This window comes from Haliaeetus leucocephalus, unplaced genomic scaffold (assembly GCF_000737465.1).
Source record: "Haliaeetus leucocephalus isolate CR32 unplaced genomic scaffold, Haliaeetus_leucocephalus-4.0 Scaffold730, whole genome shotgun sequence".
NCBI classification, from domain to species: domain Eukaryota; kingdom Metazoa; phylum Chordata; class Aves; order Accipitriformes; family Accipitridae; genus Haliaeetus; species Haliaeetus leucocephalus.
The window spans coordinates 938,006-963,058 of NW_010973166.1; the positions used below are offsets into that span (position 1 = coordinate 938,006).

General features: G+C 44.2%; 1 protein-coding gene across 1 annotated transcript; it reads right to left on the reverse strand.

The window, feature by feature from the left end:
- Nucleotides 1-577: 577 nt before the first annotated feature.
- On the reverse strand, nucleotides 578-20,496 carry AXDND1 (axonemal dynein light chain domain containing 1). Its single transcript, XM_010580718.1, has 25 exons — nucleotides 20,400-20,496; nucleotides 19,747-19,931; nucleotides 19,275-19,375; nucleotides 18,499-18,625; nucleotides 18,056-18,141; nucleotides 16,851-16,907; nucleotides 16,625-16,730; nucleotides 15,777-15,898; nucleotides 15,121-15,261; nucleotides 14,581-14,685; nucleotides 13,843-13,963; nucleotides 13,137-13,238; nucleotides 12,387-12,553; nucleotides 11,463-11,526; nucleotides 10,777-11,011; nucleotides 7,860-8,073; nucleotides 7,154-7,247; nucleotides 6,254-6,462; nucleotides 5,547-5,643; nucleotides 4,472-4,582; nucleotides 3,917-4,060; nucleotides 3,646-3,777; nucleotides 2,352-2,443; nucleotides 1,331-1,482; nucleotides 578-582 (listed from the first exon to the last, which is right to left on the reverse strand). The coding sequence occupies exons 1-25, from the start codon at nucleotides 20,494-20,496 to the stop codon at nucleotides 578-580; spliced, it is 3,066 nt and encodes a 1,021-aa protein (XP_010579020.1).
- Nucleotides 20,497-25,053: the final 4,557 nt, after the last annotated feature.

Sequence of the window (25,053 nt, forward strand, 5' to 3'; positions counted from 1 at the left end):
TGAAGCCCAGAGGATGAAGGAGGTACCCATTATCAGATACACAACCAGGTCATGCTGGTACTGAGAAAAAACCCCCTTGATAGGAGAGGAAAGAGGTGCAAATGACTTACTGGCATGATCCAACAGGGATAAGGCTGAATGAGACAGAGAAACAAGAGGAGACTGATGAACACAAACAGGAGGCAAGCACAGGGCAAGGGGAGGCAAGGAGGGCATGCAGGTAGGAGAGATGTGGGTAGGAGAAAGCTGAGGTAGCAATGGTATTACAAGGAAGACGAGCTGTAAAGATACTAGAGCTGTGGGAGGAAGTAGAGGACAAGCAAGACAGATGTGGAAGTGGTAGAGCCAGCTAGAAGAACAGCATAAATGCTGAGATAGCACAGAGATGTTGGGGCTAGTAGGTAAGGAGTAACGGCAGTGGATCGGGGGTGAAACGCTACTATGAATGGGCACTAAGAAACTACTCAGGCATTGCTGTTCTTTAATGTTTGCTTTTTGTGGATCCCTTGGACTGGCCAGAGGTAGAAGCTTTGGGACTTGAGCAGGCCCTGATTTCGGAGATGTTTTCTTGGAAACATTATTCTGAAAGAAAAACAAAACAAAAAACCAAGGTCATTAAAAGTACCACAGAGTAAAAATCTGCCCAAGGTATCATATTCTTAACAAACAAACTATCCTCTCCTGCTTTGATGTCAAAGAGATAAGATACACTGAAGGACTAAGGGAATAAGTTTTAATTCCCATTCTTTATCCTTCTCCACATCTTATATCTGTGTGGATCCAGCTGAGAAAGGACACAAGGAAATGCTTTCATCCACAACATGCGACCTAAGGAACTCCCTGCCACAGCGTATGGGCAAGATCAGTAGGTCAGCAGTGTTCAGACAACTCTTGGAGACAGCAATAATGTCCTGTGCTATGAACACAGAAGGTCTGTGGTCTCTGAGAGTGAAGGGACCTCGAACCTTATTTCTTTTCTACCCCGAGATCAGTGATCCTAAACAGATCTTCTTGACTGTAACAGGGAACACTCACTTACAAGGAAGATGAAGCCAATTACAGTGTTCTCCTAGATATAGACTGTGTCATACGTCAAAATCAAACAAAATTACTTTATTTCAAAACCAGAACATGTTCAGCAGTTCTTTCTGTCCTAATCTAGAGTCATGGTAAAAGCCTTCCCTGGCCTCTGACAAAGAGTGTAGACAAAACCCTAGGATATGCCCAGGCACAGAGGGTCCTGCACTAAATGGGAGATGAATGAAGTGTCCTCAAAGATTGCTTCCCTCTCTGAATCTAGGAGAGCGTTCAGAATATTGGTTCTCCTGACCTTGTCCTTCTTTGTGTGTTGCTTCTGGGATGACTTTCCTCTCTTTCTCCAGCTCACTCTCTAGCTCTTTGATTCTCTGCAGAGCTTCTTCCAGCTTCTCTTCAAGACCTTCAGATCTCTCCTCTGCATTCTGAGCACGGATCTCTGTTTCTCTGAAACACAGAAGCAAAGATAATGTTGAAACCTGAAATCTAAGCAGCTGCTGGCAGGATACCCAAAAGAAAGATTTAGAAAGCTGAAGCATTCAGTAGGATTGACTGACTCTGTAAAACACATTTATGGTTTCAGAGAAGTGCATTGTTAAAAGATCTATAAGGGACTTCATGGCACATCTATGTAAACCCTGCAAATTGAATTAATTTTAAAACTCAGTGTTTGCTAGGAAAGAGTGAGATGCTAATCTTTATTACACAAGGATAAATACAGAGCACAGACAATTCTATTAGCAAGGCTAATGAGATGGGCTTACCCTGGATAAAGCAAGCTCACAGACAAAACAAGCAGTATGAGGGAATGTAATTCAGAGTGTCCAAGCCTGCTTAAGCATGGAAGAAGTCATTACCAAACACGAACCTTAATGTGGTTCTGCACGGAGCCACTTGGGTGTCCCTTCATTGTGTTCCCCACATTTAGGCACAACATTGCATGGCTGTACCTACTAAGGTCCTGGGCACTAGCAGGCCCTGGAAGTGCACAGCTGCATTTGCATAGCACCCAGCAATGGCTAACAGGACTTGAAGTATTAAGTCTTGCAGAAAACCCATCATGAGTACCTCTGCAAGGTACCTCATAAGTACACAAAACTGAAAATCTGCACACAGATGAAGGACAGCTGACATGGGTCATGTCTTCAAGTAACATACATCACAGTCAATGGCCCAAGACAATCAGAACGGAAGGAACCCCCAAATTAAGCCAACAGATACTGGAGTAAGCAGAACCTTATCAGAGAGCAGAACAGGCACTTGTCTGGGATGAAACCCTGCCCGCCTCATGCCTCCAGCACAAGATCAATACTCACAGGAGCTGCACTTGCAGATGTTCCAGCATTGCCAGGGCTTCAAATTCTTTCTGAGAAAAGGGAGTTGATGACTTGGTGGCAGTCATTGTCCTCTGGTTGGGAAGAGCAAAACCTTCTATAAGTGAACATGAAATCAACAATGCCGCATTTCATCTGCAGCATGTGCCTGGTTTGGTGCTGGTGTCTCAGTGCAGTCACAACACAGACAAGAGCTCTGTATCAGCAAAACATGTACAACCAGAGGCTAGTTCAGGCACTAAACTGATCTTGGCATTAAAAATAGACTGAAATGCTTTTCTCACTCAGACATGAAAGTCTCATTGGCTCATAGTCTTGGGTTGCTGGTGCATTCACTGGGTTACAGAGGTTGGAGATGGCTATAGCCTGACCAGGAACAAAAAACCCAACAAAACAATGTTTAGAGAACTGAAAGAGGCAGCTCCTCACAGGATCCAACAGGCCTAAGTCAGTTTTCTTCATCTGAAGAAGACAACCAGGGCTTTTCTGCAAAAGTAACCGTCAAAGAGCTCCTACTCTAAGCTTTGGAAGGTAACCCTGATTTCCAGGGATTTATTTCTGTAAACCACATCAAAGTCCATAAAAACATGCTCCTGCGTCTCCCACTGTCACTCTGAACTAGTTGCTCACCTCTAAAGCATGAAGGGCAAGGCACACTCAGCAATGCAGCACACTTAAGGAGTGGGACCATCCAGTGACAGTTTGTTAAAGATCCACAATTCCTATACCTCTAGGCTCCACTCTGGATGACTGACTGGCCAGGGAATGACTGCAAGAGGTAGGCCCTATGACTTCTGAAGAGCAACTTTACCAAACAGCACCATCCCAAAGGCAAGTGGAGAAAACAAGGACCTTGGAGGCCAAATCAACCTGACCTTCTTGCTTCCCTGTTGTTGTGGGATCTCCCTGAATCTCTGAACCCTCTTCAACTCCTCTCATGTGCTCAGCACCGAACTATTTTCACCATCCCAGTCTCTGCATATAGTCCTGGTTCAGACTACACACATCACCCATTACCGGTCCCACAAAAGTCCCGGGGCCGTGGCAGTAATGCATGGGTCAGGAGGACAAATTGCAGCTGTAGTAACTGTGCCAATGATTATTTAAAATTGCAAGAAGAGAGGAATCAGAGAGGACACCAGCACGTTGCACTCCCCCAGCAGGTCTGACACAAGTGTTAAATGGGGTCTCATAACAGAGTCTGAGTAGACAGCTAAAACCCAGCTCCAAATCTCTGCCAACAGGCTAACACCATTGGTGTGGTGGAGACTCCTACCCCTGTAACTGACACAATGTCTGACTTCAGAGACTTCAGGTGGATGTTGGAGTCATGTCCTACATATCTGATCATGTCTGCAGTAGCTTCATTATCCTCAGTCAGATAATCCATACCAGCACCTGGCTGCTCCTGAGAGAGAAAAGGAACAAGAAATAGGAGATACCACTAGCCTAGTGGCATTCAAGGCAGCTGTAAGGCCATGTTTCACACTGCATACACTGAGCAATAAATAAAAAGGCCCTGCTGGGAAGTAGCATATTGCAGCTACCTGCATAATAGCAATTTCCTCCTTTCCTTCTAATGTTTCTTCCTCTGTTACAGGTTTCCTACTGCTGTTGGCACCTTCAGCTTCAAGCTTTTCCTGAGTTGAAGAAATTAGAGTATCCTTAAGCTTAAGGTTCAATTGCAATACCTGTAAGGCACCGTAAGAAGGATCAGGAGAGTAGCACGGTCAATTTATCCATCCAAATAACCTAGGCAAAGCTAGCTGGTCTCTGACTTTCTTTGGCACATATTTAGACTTGGACTTCAGCCAGCTAGGAGGGTCCTGAGTATAAATATATTTCAAATCACAAATGAATATGCTAATTACTGAACATGCTTCTGGTTGTGCCTTAGGCTTGCCCTCACAAGGAGCACTGATTTTTAAAGAGTCTACAGTCATAATTTGTCATAGTTCTAGCTGTTGCTTTGAGTGCATGCAGGTCTCCATGTGAAACCTTTCCTCAAACTGAACCATAGCTGCTTCCTTAAGGAAAAGTTTTGAAGCAGACCTTCACTTGAACTGGTTCAACATAGAACAGCAAATGCAGTTTATATATACCTCTGATTCAAAGAGGTTTCTCACTTTTTCTAAATCCAGAAAGGAGACCGGAGTGCCTTTGATCTCTGAAAGGAGAAGACTACATGCCTGAATCCAATTACAGCACTCAGTCTGGGAAGACATAACAGAAAATGATTATTCAGGGATTATTGAGCAGAAAAATAGCTATTGTTATATTCTTTCAGACAGTTAAATCATTCCACCTTTCTGCCTTTATCTGTTCCAGGGACCCATCTGGACCTTTCCATCCTCACCCTACAAAGGAAGACACATTTCTCCAAGCTTTCCATGGCATCTGTCACCAGCTAATCAATCCCACCAACTAATTCCTTCAACAAGCTACTCCTCAGGCCAGTGCAGAACATCTCTCTCACAGCCACTACCCCAGTCCATTTGGGGAAAAATGAGTGTAAATCCTAGGGGTTAATTTTTCACTTGCTAAGGTAACACAGAACAGAAGCACAAGTATTTTCAATCCCTGCAGAGAAGCTTCTTGCATTCCTTGAAGCAAGGCCATTTGCCCTGCGCTCAAGAAAGCCTTGGGCTTCAGGAAGGGTCTACCTCTCGCATTCCTAAAGTGCAGGCAAAGCTCAGCTAAACACTGGCGAAGACAGCAGTAGCAATTAAGAGCTTTACCTGCAAGTGCAGAATAAGGAGGTGGCAGCAGGTAGCTCAGCTGACTGTAAAAAGTTTCAGCTGCATCTGTATACAGGTATATTGCACCAAGTACCTCCAGGAACTCCTAAGCACCACTCAAGTCTGGATGTACATGGCCCTGACAAGCTTTGAACCAGAGGTGAGTCTACTGCCACTCATATGGAATAAATCTCGCAGGAGAGCCCTTACATAGGTACCCTGAAACCGGGTAAGAAAAGTATTAAAACTGAATATGACCTGATCCAGGTTTATCTGCTTTCCAGGACTGCGGAGTCCGCAGGAAACTTCGTGGACCACTGGAGTAGCAGGAGTCTTCCTCCTTGAAACCCTCACATATATTTTTCTTTACCTTTGACAAAGCAAATGCAGTCTCATCTACCCCAGACCTAGACAGCTGGAAACATAGGCACCCTTTTACCTTGATCTTATTCAGCTCCTCCAGCTCAAAATCAGCTTCTGAATCCATCTCAGACCGTTTCTTTCGAACGATTGCATTGACAATCTCATGGCAGCAGCTGCAAAGATGCAGAACATCATTAGCCCTGCAGGAATGCACTCAAATGCTTAGAATGATATGCTCATTTAGGTTGGAAAAGACCCTTCAGTCAGGAGCCCATTGCTGTCAGCGAGGTACAGGAGCTATCTGTAGACCTCTGCACTAGAGAAGTCTCCAGAAGAGCAATCCTCACCTGCCCCACGCACACAATGTCCTCGTGCACAGCTTGTCCACGCCTGCGCTGTACTAACCCACAGAGGACATGTGAGCACAGATCCTGAATCAGGTGGAGGCTTTGCTCCAGGTGACCTGGACTGCAGACTCACTGCCTGTACTGCCCTTACATCCTCTGGAGGTCATCCTCAGAAGTGTGGGCAGACCCCATGCAATGACAGATGCTAGCATGTTTCATAGTAGTACTAGGTATAAAGCTGGCACTGCTGTTCTCTTTAGATGTTCCTATCTCATTAGGCTCCCTACAAATTCCAGTAAGGTCCAGTCAAGACCTAGGAAAAGACCTAAGGACAAACAAATTGACAGGATCTGTCACCATGATCAATCTCTCAGCATGCTGCACATTTCTTCTTGAGAAAACCCCCTTAGAAGAAATTGAAAACCTCTGCTGATACCTGACTATAGAACCAGAGAGTCTGCCCATCTCCACAACCAGCTCTTCAGCTTCATGCTGCAGCTTATGAACCCTCAGGAGTCTGAGCTCCTCATCCATCTCTCTGTCTGATTCTTGCCACTGGTGACATTCCCAGGACAAGCGGCCTGCTGTCATGTGTCTCAGCAAATTCACCAGCCACAGGGTCAGGTTTCTGTGCAGTTCAGTCACCTGCACAAAACATCAGAGCAAATCTAAACCAGTAATAAATGATTGGTCTTGCCAAGTAGTCTGAAGGCAGTTCATTTCACATAAGTCAATGTCCTGACTAATTCAATTTGCAAACTGACCTAATGACAGAAACATTTGGTTTTACCATCTTTTTCTCCCATATTCATTCCCATTAAACACACATCTTTTCCTACTATGGATCTACCCTTCTCCCAGTTCTTGTTTAGGATCATATGCTGCTTAACAGCCATGTGGCACACTCTCGTGTCCAGAATTCAGCAACAAACCAAAAATCACACACGACACTTGCAGAACATTTAAAAAAATGCACAATGAGAGCCTCTAGTCTACAATCCTGGGAGAAAGAAGTAAAACCACAGAGAGCTAGCAGACACAACAGCTCTCTGAACAGGAAATATCAATGTTTTCCAGAGGAAATGCTTGCTAAAGGTGAAACAATAAAACTCTGTTCATGCACTGTATAGGAGACCTTACCGCTATTTTTAGAGGAGTTTTCCTCTGCTCCTTTGGCTGGAAGACAAAAGCCACAACTCAACTCAAACAGGAAAGAAGGCATCAAAAGAAAAACAAGCATTCCTCACAACTGTGCTCTGGCCAGATGGAAATTAAAGGAAAGACTGAATACTAGATATAGTGCTCTTATCCCTAGCAGTTTCAGGCTTGCACTTACTTTTTCGTTAAGATGTGTGGTGTTTTTCTCAACCTCGTTATATATGGACAGAACCCATCGCTGAATCATCTTAAAAAATTCTCTAGGTACCACTCTGAAAAAAAACCAAACACCCAAATCCAGAAACAAAGTTACCTCTAGTGCACCAGACCCCAGGATCTCCTGTCTCAAAGACACCTTTTGCTTCCCAACTCAAGGAAAACAATGTATTTTTAGTACAGCATATGCTGGAAACATGACACAGGCATTTTTGTCAATGCTACAGTTGTGGGCAAGCTTGGCATTTGCAAGTAATCTCTTACACGTACGTTATGCATGTGCTCTGCAAATCATTCATTTCCTGATGATATTTACCAAAGACAATGGAGCAGCACGAGGAAGAATATGCCCCCTCAAATCTGAATGTAAATGAATCACATATTTTGGGGTTTCTTCAAATGTCAAGATTTCCAAAGCAGGTGGCAATTCTGAGGGAGATGGTGATGTTCCATGAGCGATATTGAAGCCACCAACTGTTTCCACGGATATTGCCAAATCAAAGCAAATGAAAGGCAGTCGCCAATCATTTTAACACTTCAGCTGATCACATTTATCCCACTGCCAGTTTCCTGGGCCAGGGTACCCACAAAAGAACATTTCTCTTTTCTTATGAGCGTAGTTTAACATACAAGGGCAGCCCAGACACAATTAACACCTCTGTGCTTACGGGAAATGAGGTTTCTTATCACTCTCAGCTTCATGCAACTGGTTGGAACCTATACAGCTCATCACTGCATCCACCTGGACCAGCCATGCAGGAATCCTGTGATAAAATGCCTGCAGCTCTGCTTCATGCATGCCAGAACCTTGCTTCAGCTTTTGCACCTTGAATAACCAATCTTCCATACTTCTCACCAAGGCTGTCAAAAACCTAGCTGTGCCTGCGGGGGAAGAAAATACGAACCTTTAATTACAATTCTTTTAGCCAACAAAAACAAAGCTGAATTCAAAGAGGGATGCCAAGAGGGATGAACAGTCTATGTGGGAACAGGCTACACTTAGTACTAGGAATGAGCTGCTTAGTAAGCACTAAATTCAAAGTAAGCTGAAAGAAAATGGACTTGATTTGAAGCCCTGATTTCCTTCTTGTCTTGGGATATTTGGCTCCCTCTTTGCATAAAGGCTGAATATAACTCTTTTAAAAACTGCTTTGCAGTTACAACCTGATTCTTCAAAGATGCAGGTGATACAGTATGCACGGATGTGCAAAATACCTGGACAAGGTAGTGAATTACTTGTTCATTCACTCACCTGGCACATGCTGATGGATATTCTCTGTTGGAGAATATGCTTGAAATGTAACAATGCCTGCTTTTGATATCCAGTGTTTGAACTTTCTTTAAACCCTGGTGAGGTCCTGGCCTCCATGACATCTTGTAGCAAAGATGGTATGTTAAGCACATGGTGGTGATAACAATTTTTTTTAACATTTCAATGATTTTGATGCATCGTTTGGTTTCCCCACTGTATGGCTGTGGGGTAGAACCGGTTAACTTCTCCTCTGGACTGGGAGAAGTGCAATGAAGCAGTGTTGGGATGTCCAGACCAGTAGGAAAGGGAGGAGGCTACCCTCCGTGGAGCCTTTCAGAGCACACAATGGGAGCCCCACAACCAGGCATTAGTTTTTAACAACCCAGGAGACCAAGGAGAAGTGGTAGGAATGAAATTAAGTTTTCCTGCCATGCAGCATCAGTTTAAGATGGAATAAAAAAGAGGTGGGTCCCAGGTAGGCGTGGGCTGAGGGAGCACAGTCACTTCTGATCGTTTATGTGTGGTTTGGCCATATTAGCCCTTACGCAGTATTCTGGATCCTTATTGAATATCAGCTTGCTTTGGGAAGGCTGCCTGTGTCATTGCATTTATCTTATAAACTTAATTAAGTCCCCAGAAAAAGAGAAGACCTAACTGGAGCTCACTGGAGAGGTCACTCTAGCCCCAAGTGCCAATTTCAGAGTCAAAAACATCTTATTCTCACAAAGAAGGTATGCTGTGAAGGCTTTAAGAAGTGATCAAGGAAGGCTGAATAAAAGCAAAGACCTTAAGCCAAACCTTATAAATTTCATGTAAGTCCTTTCTTATATCTCCTGTCTAAACCAATGTCACATCTCATTGTTTTCTCTCCATCTCTAATTCTTGTCATCAAATACCAAACCCTTTGTATTTCTGGCACATGCCACTTGAGATCTGGTATCAGATCTTAGAAGATAATAAATACTTCAGGTAACTGAAAAATACTTCAGGTAATTGAGTGCCATTGCCTTGCAGGACAAAATTACCATGGTCTCAGTATTGTCTCTTACCTATTCTTTAAAATCTCTTTCATATTCACTGTTTCTTACCAGAGGTGCAATGTAAAGAGAAGGGATACCTTGTCTTTTCTACTGAAAGGCTATTACATTACAATGCAATAATGAATCCAAGCCATTCAAAATACATTGCCTTGTATGGATCAAGAGAATACATTTCCCGTGGTCCAGTTCCCAAAGCCTTTGTTAAAATAAGCTAAAATCCCCTTTTCTGGACTTTACTGGCTGAAGCAATTTTGGATCAGATGTCTGCACTGTGCTGCTTAGCCCTTTGTTCAGATCATGACTGACTAACTGTTGAGGCTTCTGACAATCTGCTGTTAACTTTTTGCTATGCTGGTGTCCAGCCAATTATGGTCCCGTTCCTTCCTCTTTCTCTCTCTTTCTAATGAGAACTACTGGGAATATTATTTCCTTTAGCTGATTCTTTGAATGGACAGACTTATCGTTCTATCTCATCTCCTTTAGTAGGCTGAAATATAACATGTAGCATAAGATAATGTAGGGAAAAGCACAGGATAACCCTGAGTGAAAGGAGATGACAGTATGAGAAGCAGCTTAGCAAACATGAGTAGCAGTTCCTGACAGCACATGTTCAGTTTAGTTTTAGTCTGCTAAAAGGAAATAACATGATTTTAAAAAAAGAGATGAAACAATTCTGAAATCAGAAATGAGTCAAGGTCTTGCAGAGGCAAAGGTTGAGAAGGTTAGTTGCAAATTACCCAACAATTGTTTATCATCTTACACAGGACATGATAACTTTATATCAGTAAAGAAAACATTTATTTACATACTTTATTATCAGGATAATTCAATATCTAAATTAAGATAACTCTGCATTAGTGATAAGGTAATAAAAAAAGTATTGCCCTCTGAGACAGTGTTATCTGGTTAATGATCTTCAAAGAGATGTTTTACTTTACATTTTAAACAACCATTCTTTCCTTCTACATTTATTTTCTTTTCCATAAATTATCCACAAAATCACAAACCACCCACTCTCCCTCTGAACATAACATGACTTCCCTGCATATCTGCATTGCATGTTCTTTGCACTGTATCACTTTTCAAATCTCAGATATTGTTTATACGTGTGACTGTGAGTCAAGTTTCTTGGGGTTTATCCCTTGAACGCTCCTGATTCCCAGCACATATCTGGGGGTCAGACTTTAGGTTTGGAAAAAGCCAGTACAGATTATGTCAACTGGTCCTTTATTACCTGCTGTTTTCCTAGCATTCCCAAGGAAAGACTGAACTGGAAAATTGGTCATTCCTTACCATTATTTCCACTTATCCTTGTATTGTATTGCTGGTAGAGTTCACATGCTCTTTGGTTTATTTCTTGCAGGGCAGCATGCTGTGGAGGCAATGCTCCAGCAAAATCCCGGTGTCGATTCAGCACAGTTTGTCCCAGCTCCATCCAGTGTTCCTGCAGGCTGGCAGCGCTCCTCAGACTTTCCGTCTTTCTTAGCTGCACCTCCCCTCCATACTGCTGCAGGTCTTCTTTTAGCATCTGAAAGAAAAGTAGCAAGCTTGCCGTGCCCCCAAAAGCTGGACCACCCCTTGGCTGCAACAGAAAGGTGATGGAAATCAGGTAAGAGAAGTGTGTGGAATCCAGGAGCATAAAGATGTCACAGTGAGTAGATAGCACAATAAATTGGAAACTTATTGGTGACAGTTCTGAGCCCTTCTATGGATTCATATAATTTATCAGTCACCAGAGCTGTCGGTCAGACAATGCGCAAATGCACGACTAAGTTTAATGCACCGGCTGAACTATGGTATTGGTCAATTGTAACTTCTCATGTGTAGACTCTTAGGTTAAGCTTCAGCACAAAAGATTTGAGCTGATGTGTTTTTGTTCACATTTGTGATGGGCATAGATGCTCACTGAGGCTCAGCTAACGTGTTAATTTGCTGAGCAGATACCACTCAATAATACGTCCAACCCCTCAAAATCTTACATTAATCAAGTTCTTGGTATCTTGCAGGATTTCATCCAGTAGCTTTTCATTCATTGGAGAGGAGCTAAAGCAGAGGGAAAGAAGGGATGAGAGCTGAGAGAAAAAACTCCTTTAGTAGCCAGTGAAAAACCAGGAGTCAAGATATACTCTACACATACCAAGTTTTTGAGACAAATTGTAAATTGAAAGAGAAGTAAAAACCACCAGGCCCTAATCAGAGTTTTTTGGTCTCTCACTCAATGCAACAAAAACACTGGGTGTCAGTTAAGAAAATATGTTACTTCCAGCACAGATGAAAATCAAATTCAAGCACATATTGAAAATTCAGACTTTATTAACTCTATGATTGAAATCTATAAAGTGATGTCTTTCGTTAATGAACACACTGTGTGAATTTCTGCATTTTGTACTTGGATTTATGCTTCGTTTTATTTAACATATCACAAAATGAACTAACAAAAAGCCTGCAAAACATAATCACCTTGACATACAAAATGACTTTGGATTTGAAACCTCATGTCTCTCAGTCTCATTTTGTATCTGTACATGAGAGAATTGAATGCTCTATTGAAGCATCAATGCGTGTGTATTCAAGTTAAAATGAATCAAACTATATAGAAGAATTCTGTTATAGCAATGACAGCTGCAAAAAGGACACTGTGGTTCACAGCAGGAGGGTACAATCCTTGCTCCGCTGAATTCAACCACAAACCTACAGCATCTTTGGAGTTACTGTTAGGGACCCAATTATCAAAACACATGTGTTGAGGAGAAAAGTAGGGCAGTGAGGGATGTGCAAATTGCACCAAACCTCACTGCACCTGAGAGTCAGTGCACGCTTTGCACTGGGCCGGTGAGACCTACTGTCACAAGGCAAAGGTTGAGGGTGCTGACTGTTACCCCCAGTCCCTCTGGGCCACTCACAAGTCACTGCAATGGAAGTACTGAAGCCGCTTGTTGAGGCTGCTGCAGACAATTTGCAGTTTCCCCTGGCTGGACTCCTCGGAACGCTCTATTTCTGCTCCAATGCAACCCAACCTCTCCCTGAACTGCTCAGTCTCTTCCTGCAGATCAGCCAGGTCTCCCGTGTCCTGCAGGGGTTGGGCAAGAGAGTGGGAAAAGGGACTGTTGTGATTATTTTGATCCAAGTCAGAGGAATTCTCCCTTTGCCCTAGCTATTTTGAGATATGTACGTATCGGAGATATGGGAAATGTCTGTAATTCCACAGCACAGCCCTCACAAAACTTTTGAGACAGGTCTAGGGTGGCTCACCTCCCTGGGCATGCCAGAACTGAGCGCTTGACTCCTTGTTGCTCGTATGCTACCGCTAGACCGTGCAGCCCCATACCTATGAGGCCAAAATTGCACTAGCCTGGATCTGTTTTGGTTTTATGGAGAAGAAATGGGGAGAGCGAAAAAAGCCACAAAGAAAAAGGGGAAATGGAAAAAAAAAAGAAGAGTTTGAGGTAGAGAAAAGGGGACATGGATTAAAGAGAAAGGGAAGCAGAGAGTGAACTAATTCAAATTGTAATGCTCATTGGAAACTAGACCAAGATTTGAAAGTTCAGATAACAGCCAAAGTACCCAATGCTTTACTGAGAACCATAGAGCTACATAAACCATCCCTACACACACTTTGAACAGGTAGCTATCAATCACAGGCAGGGCCCTACCTTTGAGGCCAAGAGGACTATGAAATGCTTGAGAATGCTGGTCAGTGTCTTCCCACTAACATGGAGCCTGCGGACCAATGTGAGCTGGTTTCTGTCTGCTATCTGGAAAAAACCGCTTTATTATTTGCCCTGTTTTCTTCTGAGAGGAGAGGCATCTGACAATAATGTGGGAGCTTTACCATCAGTGAAATGGAGATCAAGTGGTTGAGTCCACTTTCCTTACAAATAAACTTCTGATCTCCCAGACAGACCCAGAAGTTCTGCTAACAGATTTTAAACTTGAATGGGGTAAAGTTTCACAAACAAGGGGGACACACAAACAAGGAAACACAGAATTAATGAAGAATGATACTTTGTGAGGAAGTGTGAGGAATCTGGGTACAATATTCTAAATTATGGGGAAATAGGAAACTTTTTAGTCAAGTCTATCTCTGAATGGAAATACTCATTTCACAGAAGTTCTTCCTGCAGAGAACCTGGAGATCTGTACCAAAAATGCTGTGTGAATCAACTGGTTTCCATTTAAAAAAAACCCCACATGTGAAACACAACATACCTCAGGAAATCAGGTCAGGGCAGGTATGACATGTTACTACCCGATCGTATTAAATAAAAACCTTCTTTGGGATTAAATCTGCCCTTGAAACAAGACTTCTGGCTGTGATGTTTCATATCTTGCAGCGTATCACTGATCTCCTGCACCTACCTTCAGAGCCAGGTCGTATGCAGCTGAGCTCCAAATGTCTCTCTCTTGAGCTAGCAGCAGAACCTGCTCTTCCAGTCGTCTTCTCTGTAACTCGTATAACTCCCGATACTCTTCCAAAAGGCTAGAAGAAGGGAAAGACAATGAAATATGTGCACCTGTGTTTCTCATTCACATTTACTGTCTTTCTCCCAATTCCTGAAGCTTTTCTTAGACATTTCCTCTTCCTCCCTCACAGCCTGTAAATTCACAGGTCCTTTTCCCTGAGCCCCTACAACACCTTTCTGTTTTTTCCATTGTGCATTTCCGATCAGTATGAATACAAATCTCTCTAAGTGAATCCGTTTGCCTAAGCACTCGCTACAACTCTGACAACAGCCACCTAAATCCTTGATTTCTTAGGTATCTGAGGATGTCCGCAGGCCCTCAGAAGTTCAGAGCTGCAAGCTCTGCTAGACTACAAAGAGTTCACCAGCTGTGAATATGGGGTGAAGAAAAGGAAATACCAGCACCTGAGCAACAAATGCAACTTTCATGTCTTAAACCTAGAAAAGTTTTGAACAGCTTTCAGGCCTTTTCAGGAGTTTAGGATTTATAGTAAAATAATGGCATTTGTCATAAACAGCCAAGTTCTCTTCCTCAGAAGGAAATCAGTCCTCATCTCTCCTTCCCAACGACCCCAAGAAAATGATACCAGCACATTGCAGAAATCTCCCAAACTCAACTTTGAAAGCAACTTACTTTGCATTCGCCTTGGCCTCCTGCATGGCTGCAGCTAGCTCCTCTTGAGCTTCTTCTGCTTCTTTGGTCACCTTGTGGTCATGCTCTCGTACCTCACGCAGCTCGCTGAAACAGCAGGGAATGGTCTTAATGCAACTTAACCCAACCCAAAGGCCTCTACTCTGGCAAGCACAGACTGGTGGGCCCTACACTATCCTGCAAGGCTGTCTTCCTCCAACAGAATCATCTCATTGTACAGGTGAAAGGCATCTTGAAGACCTCCTCTTCCAGTGCACACACATTGCTCCAACAATCCCTTTCTGTAATCCCCCACCAATGAACCTCCAGTGCGCTAAGGAAAGGAGGTAGCTTTGACATTATTTGGCACTAAGAGGGTGCAGTGAGAGCATGAGGAGGCTCAAGTGTGGTCCCTATAGCTCTGCTTCAAATCATAACACTGTCTTCCTGCTCCTATGGGAGGAAGATTAGAAAACCAAACAAAATCAATGGACTAAGCCTAGGGCATAGAGGTAATTTCTTAGGATCAGGCAGGAGTCAGACCTGGCCAGCTGTCCAACAGATTCTTTAAAATAGAGTAGTTCTTCTGTAATATGTCTGTCGACCAACTGCTGTGCCATCATTTTTTTGTAGAGGGTCTTCATCTGTTCAGGAATCCGCTCCAGGAGACCCACATACCTCTGTCTGCAGGTCAAATGAGTAAAAAAGGGTATTTACCTGAGAGTGCAGATCTCTCTTCTGCCATCTGAAGACCCTTTCCTTTCATGGCACAGGCAGCTATCTAGAAGGCAATCTTTTGAGTGTTTGGACTGGGGATTTTAAACACTCCAGAACAATTTAATTGCCACAAATAGTGGTAATCTGAGCATGGGAACCCTGGCCGTGAGGGAAGTACCAGCTATTCTGTGTGAAAACTTCCACTGAATGTCACACCAATAAGGTGCCCACGCTGTCAGGTGTGGTGACAGTGCCACCGACTTCAAGCTCCAGGTTACCTAACAGAGGCTCAATTAGCCCTGATTGTTAACTAGGTGGGGAAATCCTATTTCACTCCTGACATCAGCCCCCATGCCAATTACATCTCGACAGGCTAGATTTGCTGGGCAAGAACATCAGGAACGATCTGCAATAGCTAATGCTACTCCTGAGAGGACACTGCCATAAATCAAGAGGGGGATTAAGGGTTGGCTAACGATGACCTGAGCTTTGAAAGCAGCTGTCCTCTCTCCACGCAGTCCACGCTGACCTGCCGAATCAGCTCATGAAAAACGATGTTGTAGATGTTCTGCTCTGCCTTCATCAGCTCCAGCATGTTGTGCAGCTGGCAAAACAGGCAAGAACAATCACAGCCTTGCGCAGCCTGGCCAGCCTATTCCTTTAACAACAGATTAGGATAGATCTCTCATTTCTTCTGAAGCAGGCTTCCCTTTGAGGACAAAACACTACTAAAGGTAGAAAGGGGAAGGGAAAGAGCCATCCTGCATACATTCACAGGTTCATTGTCAAACATGTTATGCACTATCATGACTACCCTCCCGTCAACATCCATGGGAGCTTCTCTGCTAGTTCCATCTGGAGTTCCTGCTGAGGCAATGCTCTACGCTTTTCAAAACTCCTTCCCCATCACCATGCAAGAATAACAGAAAATGAGGCAAAGCAAGGTTCTTTGACAGCTGCTTTTTTGGTGTATGAAGGTTTCCAGTGGCCCATTTTGTAACACAGCAGCCTATCTCCCAACAAAGAGATGAGACAGCTACTGCTTTCATTCCTCTATAGTAATTACGCCAAATGCATTTGTTTCTAGCATTTTTGCCAGAAAAGTAACTTCCTACACCAGCAAGCTAACTGTTCTTTGTGGATCAGACAAAGATGAAGAGATGCTCGGGAGAGGAAACCCATGGTTATTACACGACCTACAGTCAGCTGGCTTAGGCAGAAACTAGCTTCTAGCAGGCAGCTTAAGCACAACAGGGATAAACACTAGGGAAAACAAGATGTTATTTTTCTGGGTACAAGAAAGTTATCCAGGTACAAGCGAGTTATCCACCTGTGAAGGTCCTGTTACTCTGATTAGCTTGTCTACTCCAGCTTTTTCCAACATGCTGTCCATCACCTCCATCAGCTGGATGACCTCTAACCTCCCAGAAGGTTTCCTGACAGACCAGAAAGAGACACATCATCACTCTATATAGCATATTATGATATTTTCCCAGGAAATGAAATTCAAACAGCTGGTTTTTTCCAACAACAACTTCATGCAGGATGGTACTTACACAGATGGGAACAGCCGTAGTTTCTTTTCACGGTCTTCAAGCAGCGTTGTGTATTTACTGAAATGAACACAAATGTTAGAACTCGATTACACAGCAATCCTTCCAGTGCTAGCTAAGGGATCCTGCACTCTCCTTCAATCTCTTTGTCTCTTATGCAAGCTGATGAAGGTTGGAGAGGCAGAGAAGGCTCTACAGGGTCACTCTTCAGTGAGAGCATCCAGAACCAAATGTGAGAACTGGACATCCTGCAGCTGTTCCCCCGGCTGGAGCTCCTTCTTCTTGCCACTAATGACAGAAATCTTGTAGGAACCTTCTCCCTTTAAGACCTCTCATGGTACTTGGCTAAGAAATGATCAATGGGTTTAAAAGTTACTGGTAGGGCCAGAAAAACACCACATATCCACATCACAGCCACCCAGAGGCTGATCACAGGACACCATTGAAATAATAAGATAACGTTCTGTTACATCATGTTGGCAAAGAAGCTGTGAGGATGTCACTCCTAATCTTAGTATTTTAATCCTTGAACAATGAGAAAGAACCTCCTTTAAATTTATTAAGTTGTCTGCAGAGATCAAGGGGAGTCTCAGTAGTCTCTCCCAAAAGCCTTTTTTGGGCAAGGCTTAGTAAACTCAATTCAAAACTCACAGCCTGAAAAACTGGGGGGTGGGGGCAAGGAGAGATCACAAACCAAAAAAACCCCCACCCCAGAGTGGTCAGATTGAAGATGCTAGCAGGTCTATACAAGCATAAAGTGAGAGTAAGAGCTACCGTGAGCCTGTCCAACTTTGTGGCGCAAAGCAATTCCAAAAGAAAAACAGAGAAACTAATCAAAATTAAAAAAAAAAAAAAAAAGCAGCAGCAGCAAAAAAACTTCCAAAAGTTGCCTCAAGGGATCAAAGCAGACTTCAGCTTCTACATTAATGTCCAAGTACTGAAACCCCCCTGAGAAGCAGTACAAGTGTACAGGAAATTCTCTATTAGCCACCCCAGAGCAGCAGGGACAAAGAAAAGGAGGGCCACCTTGCTCTGTAGGGTTAACTGCAGCCTGGTCACTAGCATGGGATTTGCACAACCACCCCTTTTATACTCTCCCCTTCCCAACAGCAAGGGATGTATTTGGGCAGCGTCTTCAGCCTCTCATCACTTCATCCCCCTGCTCTGAACAGTTGAGGACAAACCCTTGTAAACCAGAAAGGACTCACTCATCGAAGTACTTCAAGGGTAAAACTCCCCTGTTCTTCACGATGTGAAATTCCTTGGGGACCAGACTATCCGCTAGGGTTGCTCGCTAGGGATGGAAAGAGAGAGATCATAAAACGTCAGCATAAAAGACATGCACAGACTCCTGGTTCCTTCCCAAAGAGGACACAGGTTTGGCAGCTGGGAGAGCGAAGCTCTCATAGCAGCTTTTCCGGCTGTTTCTCCATTTCCCACTGCACACATCCAGAGCCCGACAGAAACAATCCACGTCTGAAAGCAGATTGAAACAGCTAACACTGAACTGCAGTGGGGGAGTCGGGGGGCTGGAGCTGCAAGGAAACCTGATGAGTTTTAGAATCAGGGTAACACTGGGACATGTGTGTGAGGACCTCCCTTCTCCCAGCTAGCGACACACACAGAAAAACACCCAAACAGCAGCACTCACAGGAGTACGGAGGACTGTACCACGGCTCCCTCTCTGGTCCCAACCACCCTCAGAAAAAGAGCTTCTACCAGTCATTGCTTTCTTAGCTTTTTGACCAGTCGCAACGTCACAGAGGTAAGAGGCATCCCTGAAACAGAGGGGAAGAACTTGTTCACCAACTCACCCCGAAGGCAACTCACCGTTCCCTTACTGCTGGCCTAAACCACGTGCGGGTTTGTCCTGCTCAGCCTGAGGCCAGGCTTACGGCCAGGACTCCCTCCCCTGGACCAAAAAAGACAGATGAGATTATGTTTTTTAGGCAGATTAACCTTGCATTGTCTATCCCTTTTTCACATCTGCTGCCAATACCCTACCGCATACATATCCAACATCCAATAAAGAGCAAAACTTTTTTCGCTTCCCAGCACCACTAAGCGTTGCTTATTTACAAAGAAGTGTAAAGCTATTCCCTGCTAAGTCCATTAAAGCCAGAAGAGCTTCTTTTCTTAATCATGGATCACAGAGCATCCCTGTGATCCTAGCATCATTTGGAAGGATGGTTCCAAGAATTGCTCATTTAGCAACTCTTTCATTTATTATTCCCAAAACATCTTTCCCTCGAATCTCTCCAGCCCGAACTCGGATGGGACAGCTGGTCCATTCATCCAGCCACATTAGGCAGCACAGCCACCTACCATAAAAAAAAAAAAAAAAAGACCAAGGGAAAGATCTAGCTCTGTGTTCCCAGCTCTAACGTCTTTCCATTGCCCTGGGCTCCTTATCCCTTCTTTGCTTACCTTCCAGCGCCCGTCAAACTGACAGGGTGGTCTGTCAGGTGTCTGAACTTGCTCCGACGATTAGGATAATGCCAAAGCCGATCTGGGGTTTGCAGGCAGCTCTGCAGACAAGGCACACGTGGCTGTCACTTCTCAGTGAGAAATGTGCCAAGGAGTGGGAAAGGTCAGGGTGGCTGCCTAAACAAGCTCCACATCATTATTTCTGTGTCAGGGCTAAAGAAATTGGTGTGGACAAAACAGCCTCGGCAAGGGCTTCGCAGCAGCACCAACCAGGGTGCAAGCATGTTTTGCAGGGACTGGAAGGCAGCACTTTGGATCTGCATCGAATGGCACGGTCAGAAAAGTGATGTGATGTAAGATAAATTTATCTTAGGAGGTCAGCACACTTTCTTTTTGCCCAGGGAATGAACATGCGCCCCCAACGAAGAGACGATTCTAGACAGAAAATGGCAGGAGATGGAAACACACTCACCCTGAAGCCCATTGGGGTTTTAGTGGTTTGCGGGGACCGCAAGTACTCTGCCCTGTAGAGAGAACTGCTGGCACTGGTCAGGCTTTGGAAAACCTCTTCTGGAACAAAACTATGCTCCAGGGAGGAAGAAACAGGCCTGATGTGATCAAGCATCCTTGAGGTACCCCTCCTCAGCTTGGGGACGTCTGGAAAATAGCAAGTCAGAACCATTTCAACAGCATGTGTTCTGCTGGTAAAAGAGAAAGTAAACTCGATGATAATATACAGGCCTACGAAAAACCATCACAAGATCTCTGCTCCCTTACCCCAAGCAGGACCTAATCCTGTGTTTAGCAGTTAGATCTTTGGTGAAGCCTAGAACAGAAGTTACCTTCTAACCGTGAGATAACGCACTGGTTACACCACTGCACCAAGCTGTCATGTACACAGACACCAAGGGATGCCGTGAACAACTAAAATTTGTGTGTTTCTGTAAAGCCATTTCCCTTCTTGTGGGTTGCTAGCAGTCAGCTTTCTGCAAAGATACTAACACCCTAAAACATCAGCCTAAATAAAAGCAAAACTTAATGCAGAGAAGCATCCCGCTGCTAAAGGCAAGCTGGCAGGATGAAGAGTCAGATGTAGAACCCCCGCAGGCTCCAGCCCAGCCCTACCTGACCGGTCCTTGCCGACTGAGCCTGCCCGCGGGGCACCGCTCAGTTTCCTCCCATTGACTTTTGGTCCAGGAACTGGCGCTCCAGTTGTGGCCATGGTGAATGTTCAATTTACTTTAATGCTTAGCCAAGGAAATTTGCAGTAACAAGCAATCTGGAAACAGAGTTAAACCCACATTTGTACCTTCACAGGGTTAACAGCTTATTTTGTTATTTATTGTGGAAAAAACCCAAACGCTTGTGCCTGACACCCGGTACATCAGTTAGGAAGAAGCCCCTGATGCTTTGCTACGGCCTCCGTAGGGATGCTTGTTTTTCCACCTACAAACTGCATTAAGAACCACCACTTTTTTTATATATTTAACTGGGCCAGAGATTTAATTATATTTGACTCCAATTATTAATCTTACCACTTTTCTTAGCAATATCTTACTAATGAAAAAAATTATGTTTACATTAGTTTCGTAATCTCCATGAATTCTCAGCTGAGGCCTCCCCCCCCCCCCGCCACTAGCCTTGCCAATATATATTGTTCTTTATAAAGTGCTCTTGGTATTAAAACTTTTTGGCCTCCTCATCAGCTGTATCCTTGTGTACTGCGGTTTCTAATTAGGTTAACTACATTTCTTTGCCTTAAGATACATGTTTGTGGGTGTAGGTATAATCTAGGAGTAATCTTGCCAGGTAGTTTATTGTCTTGCTGTGTAAATGGTTTCTTGGAAGGAAAATGCAAAAATATGCTAAAAACTTCTGACAGAAGGGAACTTTTTTTTTCTCCTTTAACGGCTCTGGCAGTACATGATATTCCTACCAAAAAGGATGGGAAGATTAATGGCACTGTTCTGTAGCAGCTACAGTTTAAGGACACAGAAAAGACTTTACTTTAGAGCATCTGGTACACAGCTGGAAAACATCACATTAAGTCCTTGGCACACAAATCTTTTTCAGGCCCCAAATAAAGGCAGAAATCACCAACATGATATACATTTGGCAGTTGCTCCTATTTAATATGCATTAAATGGGGAGAGGTTAGAAACTCTGGTCTGTTCCAAGAGCTATCAACTCCTTCCCCGGGCTCCTCTCCAGCACTTCCAAGGGCGTCCTTTCCTCTTGCAGAGATGTGATGGCTGATATACAGCTTATAAAACCCCAACGATCCTTCTCAGCTGGTATTTAGCTCTGACATTGTCTGCTTCTTTTTAAGAGCTCAAGAAGGGCTTGTGTAAAAAAGTTTCTTCCTACACACCCAGCCAAGGCGATTTCCTCCCTACCCTCCAGCAGTCTTGCCTGGTACCGCCAGGCCGGGGTCTGCCATGGCACGGCTGTCTCCATCCCTCTCCCCTCCTTGCCCCTGGAAAGGGGGAGACTTGCAGCCCCATCCAAGAGGGCTGGGAGGCAGCTGTGCCAGGGACTCCCCAGAGCTGCGGGTACAGGCAGCCTGAGGCCACATCACACCCACAGGCTTGCAGCCCCCAGACCCCCAAGGTAGGCCAGCTCCCCCCTCCCAGTATGGGGAGCAGCAGAGGGCCCCCCCTCCCCGTACCTGCCAGCCCGCTCCTCCCTGGCTCCATCGCTATGGAAACACAGGGCTCTCCCCACGTTCTAGAAGATGCTCTCCCTCCCCAGCCCCACAAGGCTCTGACCCACACCTTCTCCCCACAGCAGCCACCTTCCCAGGAGAGCAACCCCACATACTTTACCCTGCCCCAGGCCCACTCCCCTATACCCTCCTACAAGACCCCCCCACACCCCCAAATCACGAGCCTCAGAGAAGAAAGAAACAGGCCAAGGCAATTTTTTTTTGCTCCCCTAATAGCAAAATATATTTCAACTGCTGTAATACAGTAGATTATAAACAGGTCTTTCACGTGACAGAACACGGTACAGGTTGCATACAGGGAACCACTGGTACTGGGGCAGGCAGCAGTGTGCGGCGGCTGCTGGGCCACCCTCTGCTTGTGCACCTCTCCCCTGCCATGGCGGAGGGGCAGCGATGGCTTCTTGCCCCGGCTGCAAGCACAGGGAGAAGAGACGAGGCTGAACTTGGCTGCCTCAGAGGTACTGCAGGGAGATGGTTCATTACCCTGATGCCACAGAGTGTGTGGGCTTGCTCACACTTATGCTGGACCACTGTCCTTCCAGCCCATCTACATTCAGAAGGTGCAAGCTCAGTTCAGTTTTCCTTTAGCGAGTGGCCTGATTCACGTAATCCATGCTATTTCATATTAAAAAAATACATCAGGATTTCCCGCCCCCCCTCCCACCACAGCACGCAGCACATGCCTTAGCTGTCACAGGATAGCATACAGTTAGCAGCTCAGAGGCAGGACTGCTTCAGCTCCGAAGGCCAGAACCTAAATACCCCAACAGAAAGGACATACTAGGCATGAAGACTCTGCACAGGTTCAGCCTTCCTGAGAACAAACTGTCACCTGCACCAAAACCAGGACACATTTCACCATACTAATACTGATTTTTGTGATGTTATTGAGCAAGGAGCTGCAGCTGGACAGGTTGCCACTCAAAAGCTGGAGGCTTCCCACCTTGGAACTGAGGGAGTTACCATGGAAGCAAGCTGCACAATTCTTGTGTTGGAGAGAACCACAGAAAACAGTATATATTATTATTAAGAACTTGTAAAGGGCAGGTTGTGAACCTCAGCATCCTCATTATTGTCCAGAACACCATACTGCTAGCTCTGGCACTCACAGCCTAAAAAAAACTCTAACATGGTATAACTGACTCTAATTAAACAAGCAATGTGCAAAAGACTTAGTATTTGCCCTCCAATACTCTTGAGAAATACAAAAATAAGCCCAAATTCAAAGGCAATTAAAAAAAAAAACCAAAAAAACCCCCATGAAATTGAAAGTAATCCCAATTGTTAACACTCTGACAGCACAGTTGCCAGATGCCTCGATCTGCAAGGCTAAAAACCTCAACCTGTCAAAAACTAAGACTAGTTGCAACAGCTGAGCATCCCTTTCTGGTTGCCTTTTGCTTGCCAGATGCTCAAGCCCTCAGGCTTCAAGCACTGAGGATGCTGACACAGTAAATGCTGATATTCTTTATTAGGAATATGACAGCGCCAGCTGCAAGGGAAACACCAAAACTTGGCACAAAGTACCATGATTTGATTTCCTTTTGAGAACACTGACAACAGTAGCAAGACCTGACACAGGCATCAAGACAAATCGAGTCCCTAATCCATCACACCCTATGTGAGTGCAATTACAACTGTACATAAGCATTTTGAGCACCACAACTAAGTAGTACCAGACTGAGTTTCATCCTATACTAAGGAGCTGACAAAGCAGTTTGGCCAAAGGGTGGGATTTTTTGTTTGTTTTCTGTTTGTTTGTTTTTTCCAAAAAGGAAGCTTAGTTGCTCCAGCATTTCTGTGCCTTCCTCCCACAAAAGGTACGGTGAAAGATTTAAGATTAATCAAACTGAATGAGGATAAAGTAATCCATTTCATTCTCAGGATTTTATATACCAATACTGCCAAATCTGAGTATATACATGAACGCCTTCCTCTGAAATTAACCCAACTGTTTCAACAAACAATTTCTAGTAGAAGATATTTTCAGAGGAGAGTCACATATGCAAACACTGTATTTGGCAAGTTTGACCTGACACAATGTCTTTTCTGAAAAGCAGGATTCCTTCTTTCAGGAAGCTGAAAACCCAGAAGAGTTTAAGTATCGCCTAGCTTTCATGAAATTACTTTTGACTCAGGTTAGTAAAAATAGAAGCCCAAAAGATAGTCATAAGTGGATTGGGAGACAAGTCTATCAACAGTCCTAGTACTGCTGGTATTCAATACCTAGGCTGTAGGTCAGTAAGGAAAAGCTGTTGCCAAGAAATGCCAATAAAGAACATTTGAGTAATTCAGAAATCCCTGTGACCAAAGTTAAGGTACCTCCATCGTGACCCTCCCTCTCCAATAATGGGAGCTGCAGTTCCAGTAAAACTGGGGAGATGCATACCCAAATACTACATAAGTTCCCTTTTGTGCTTAGCATCTGACAGAACAAGGAAACTGAAGGGACCCTGCCTAATTAATAGATACTGAAACGCCAGATTCACATAATGCTTCTCCCTTTATCAGTGTGTATGGGAGGATGTCCTACCTCTTCAGAAGGAAGAGGGCAATACCTAGGAAACTGGTCTTCACCTGAAGTCCCCACTGGTGTAAGAGCAGATGCAGGCAGATGAAAAAGCAGCTCCGACTCCAGCCACTGGGTCAACCCTCATTTCCCACCAACGCTGTTAGAAGCCATTACACGTTGGTGAGAGGCACCAAGATGTGCGGGCATATTGAACTGGACGTAGCCATTTCAGATGAGAATGTGCTATGTACCTGTAAAGTTGACTGCGTTTTCTTACACTTGGGTCACAGTATTTCAAATCTTTCACACTAAAGAAAGTCTTAATTTGTATACCTTAAAGCACCTGCTAAATAAAAGCAAAAGCTCTTTTATGTGTTAATTATATTAAGAGAATTGATTATTTGGAAAGGAAGAGCTAGAAGAAAAACTAGTCCTCAAGTCACAAGGGCCTTCAGAGAACAAAAATGCTGTAAGTCAGTTGGGAACTAAATGAATACAGAGAAAACAAATTTTCAGTGTAAAAAGTCATATAAAGACTGCAC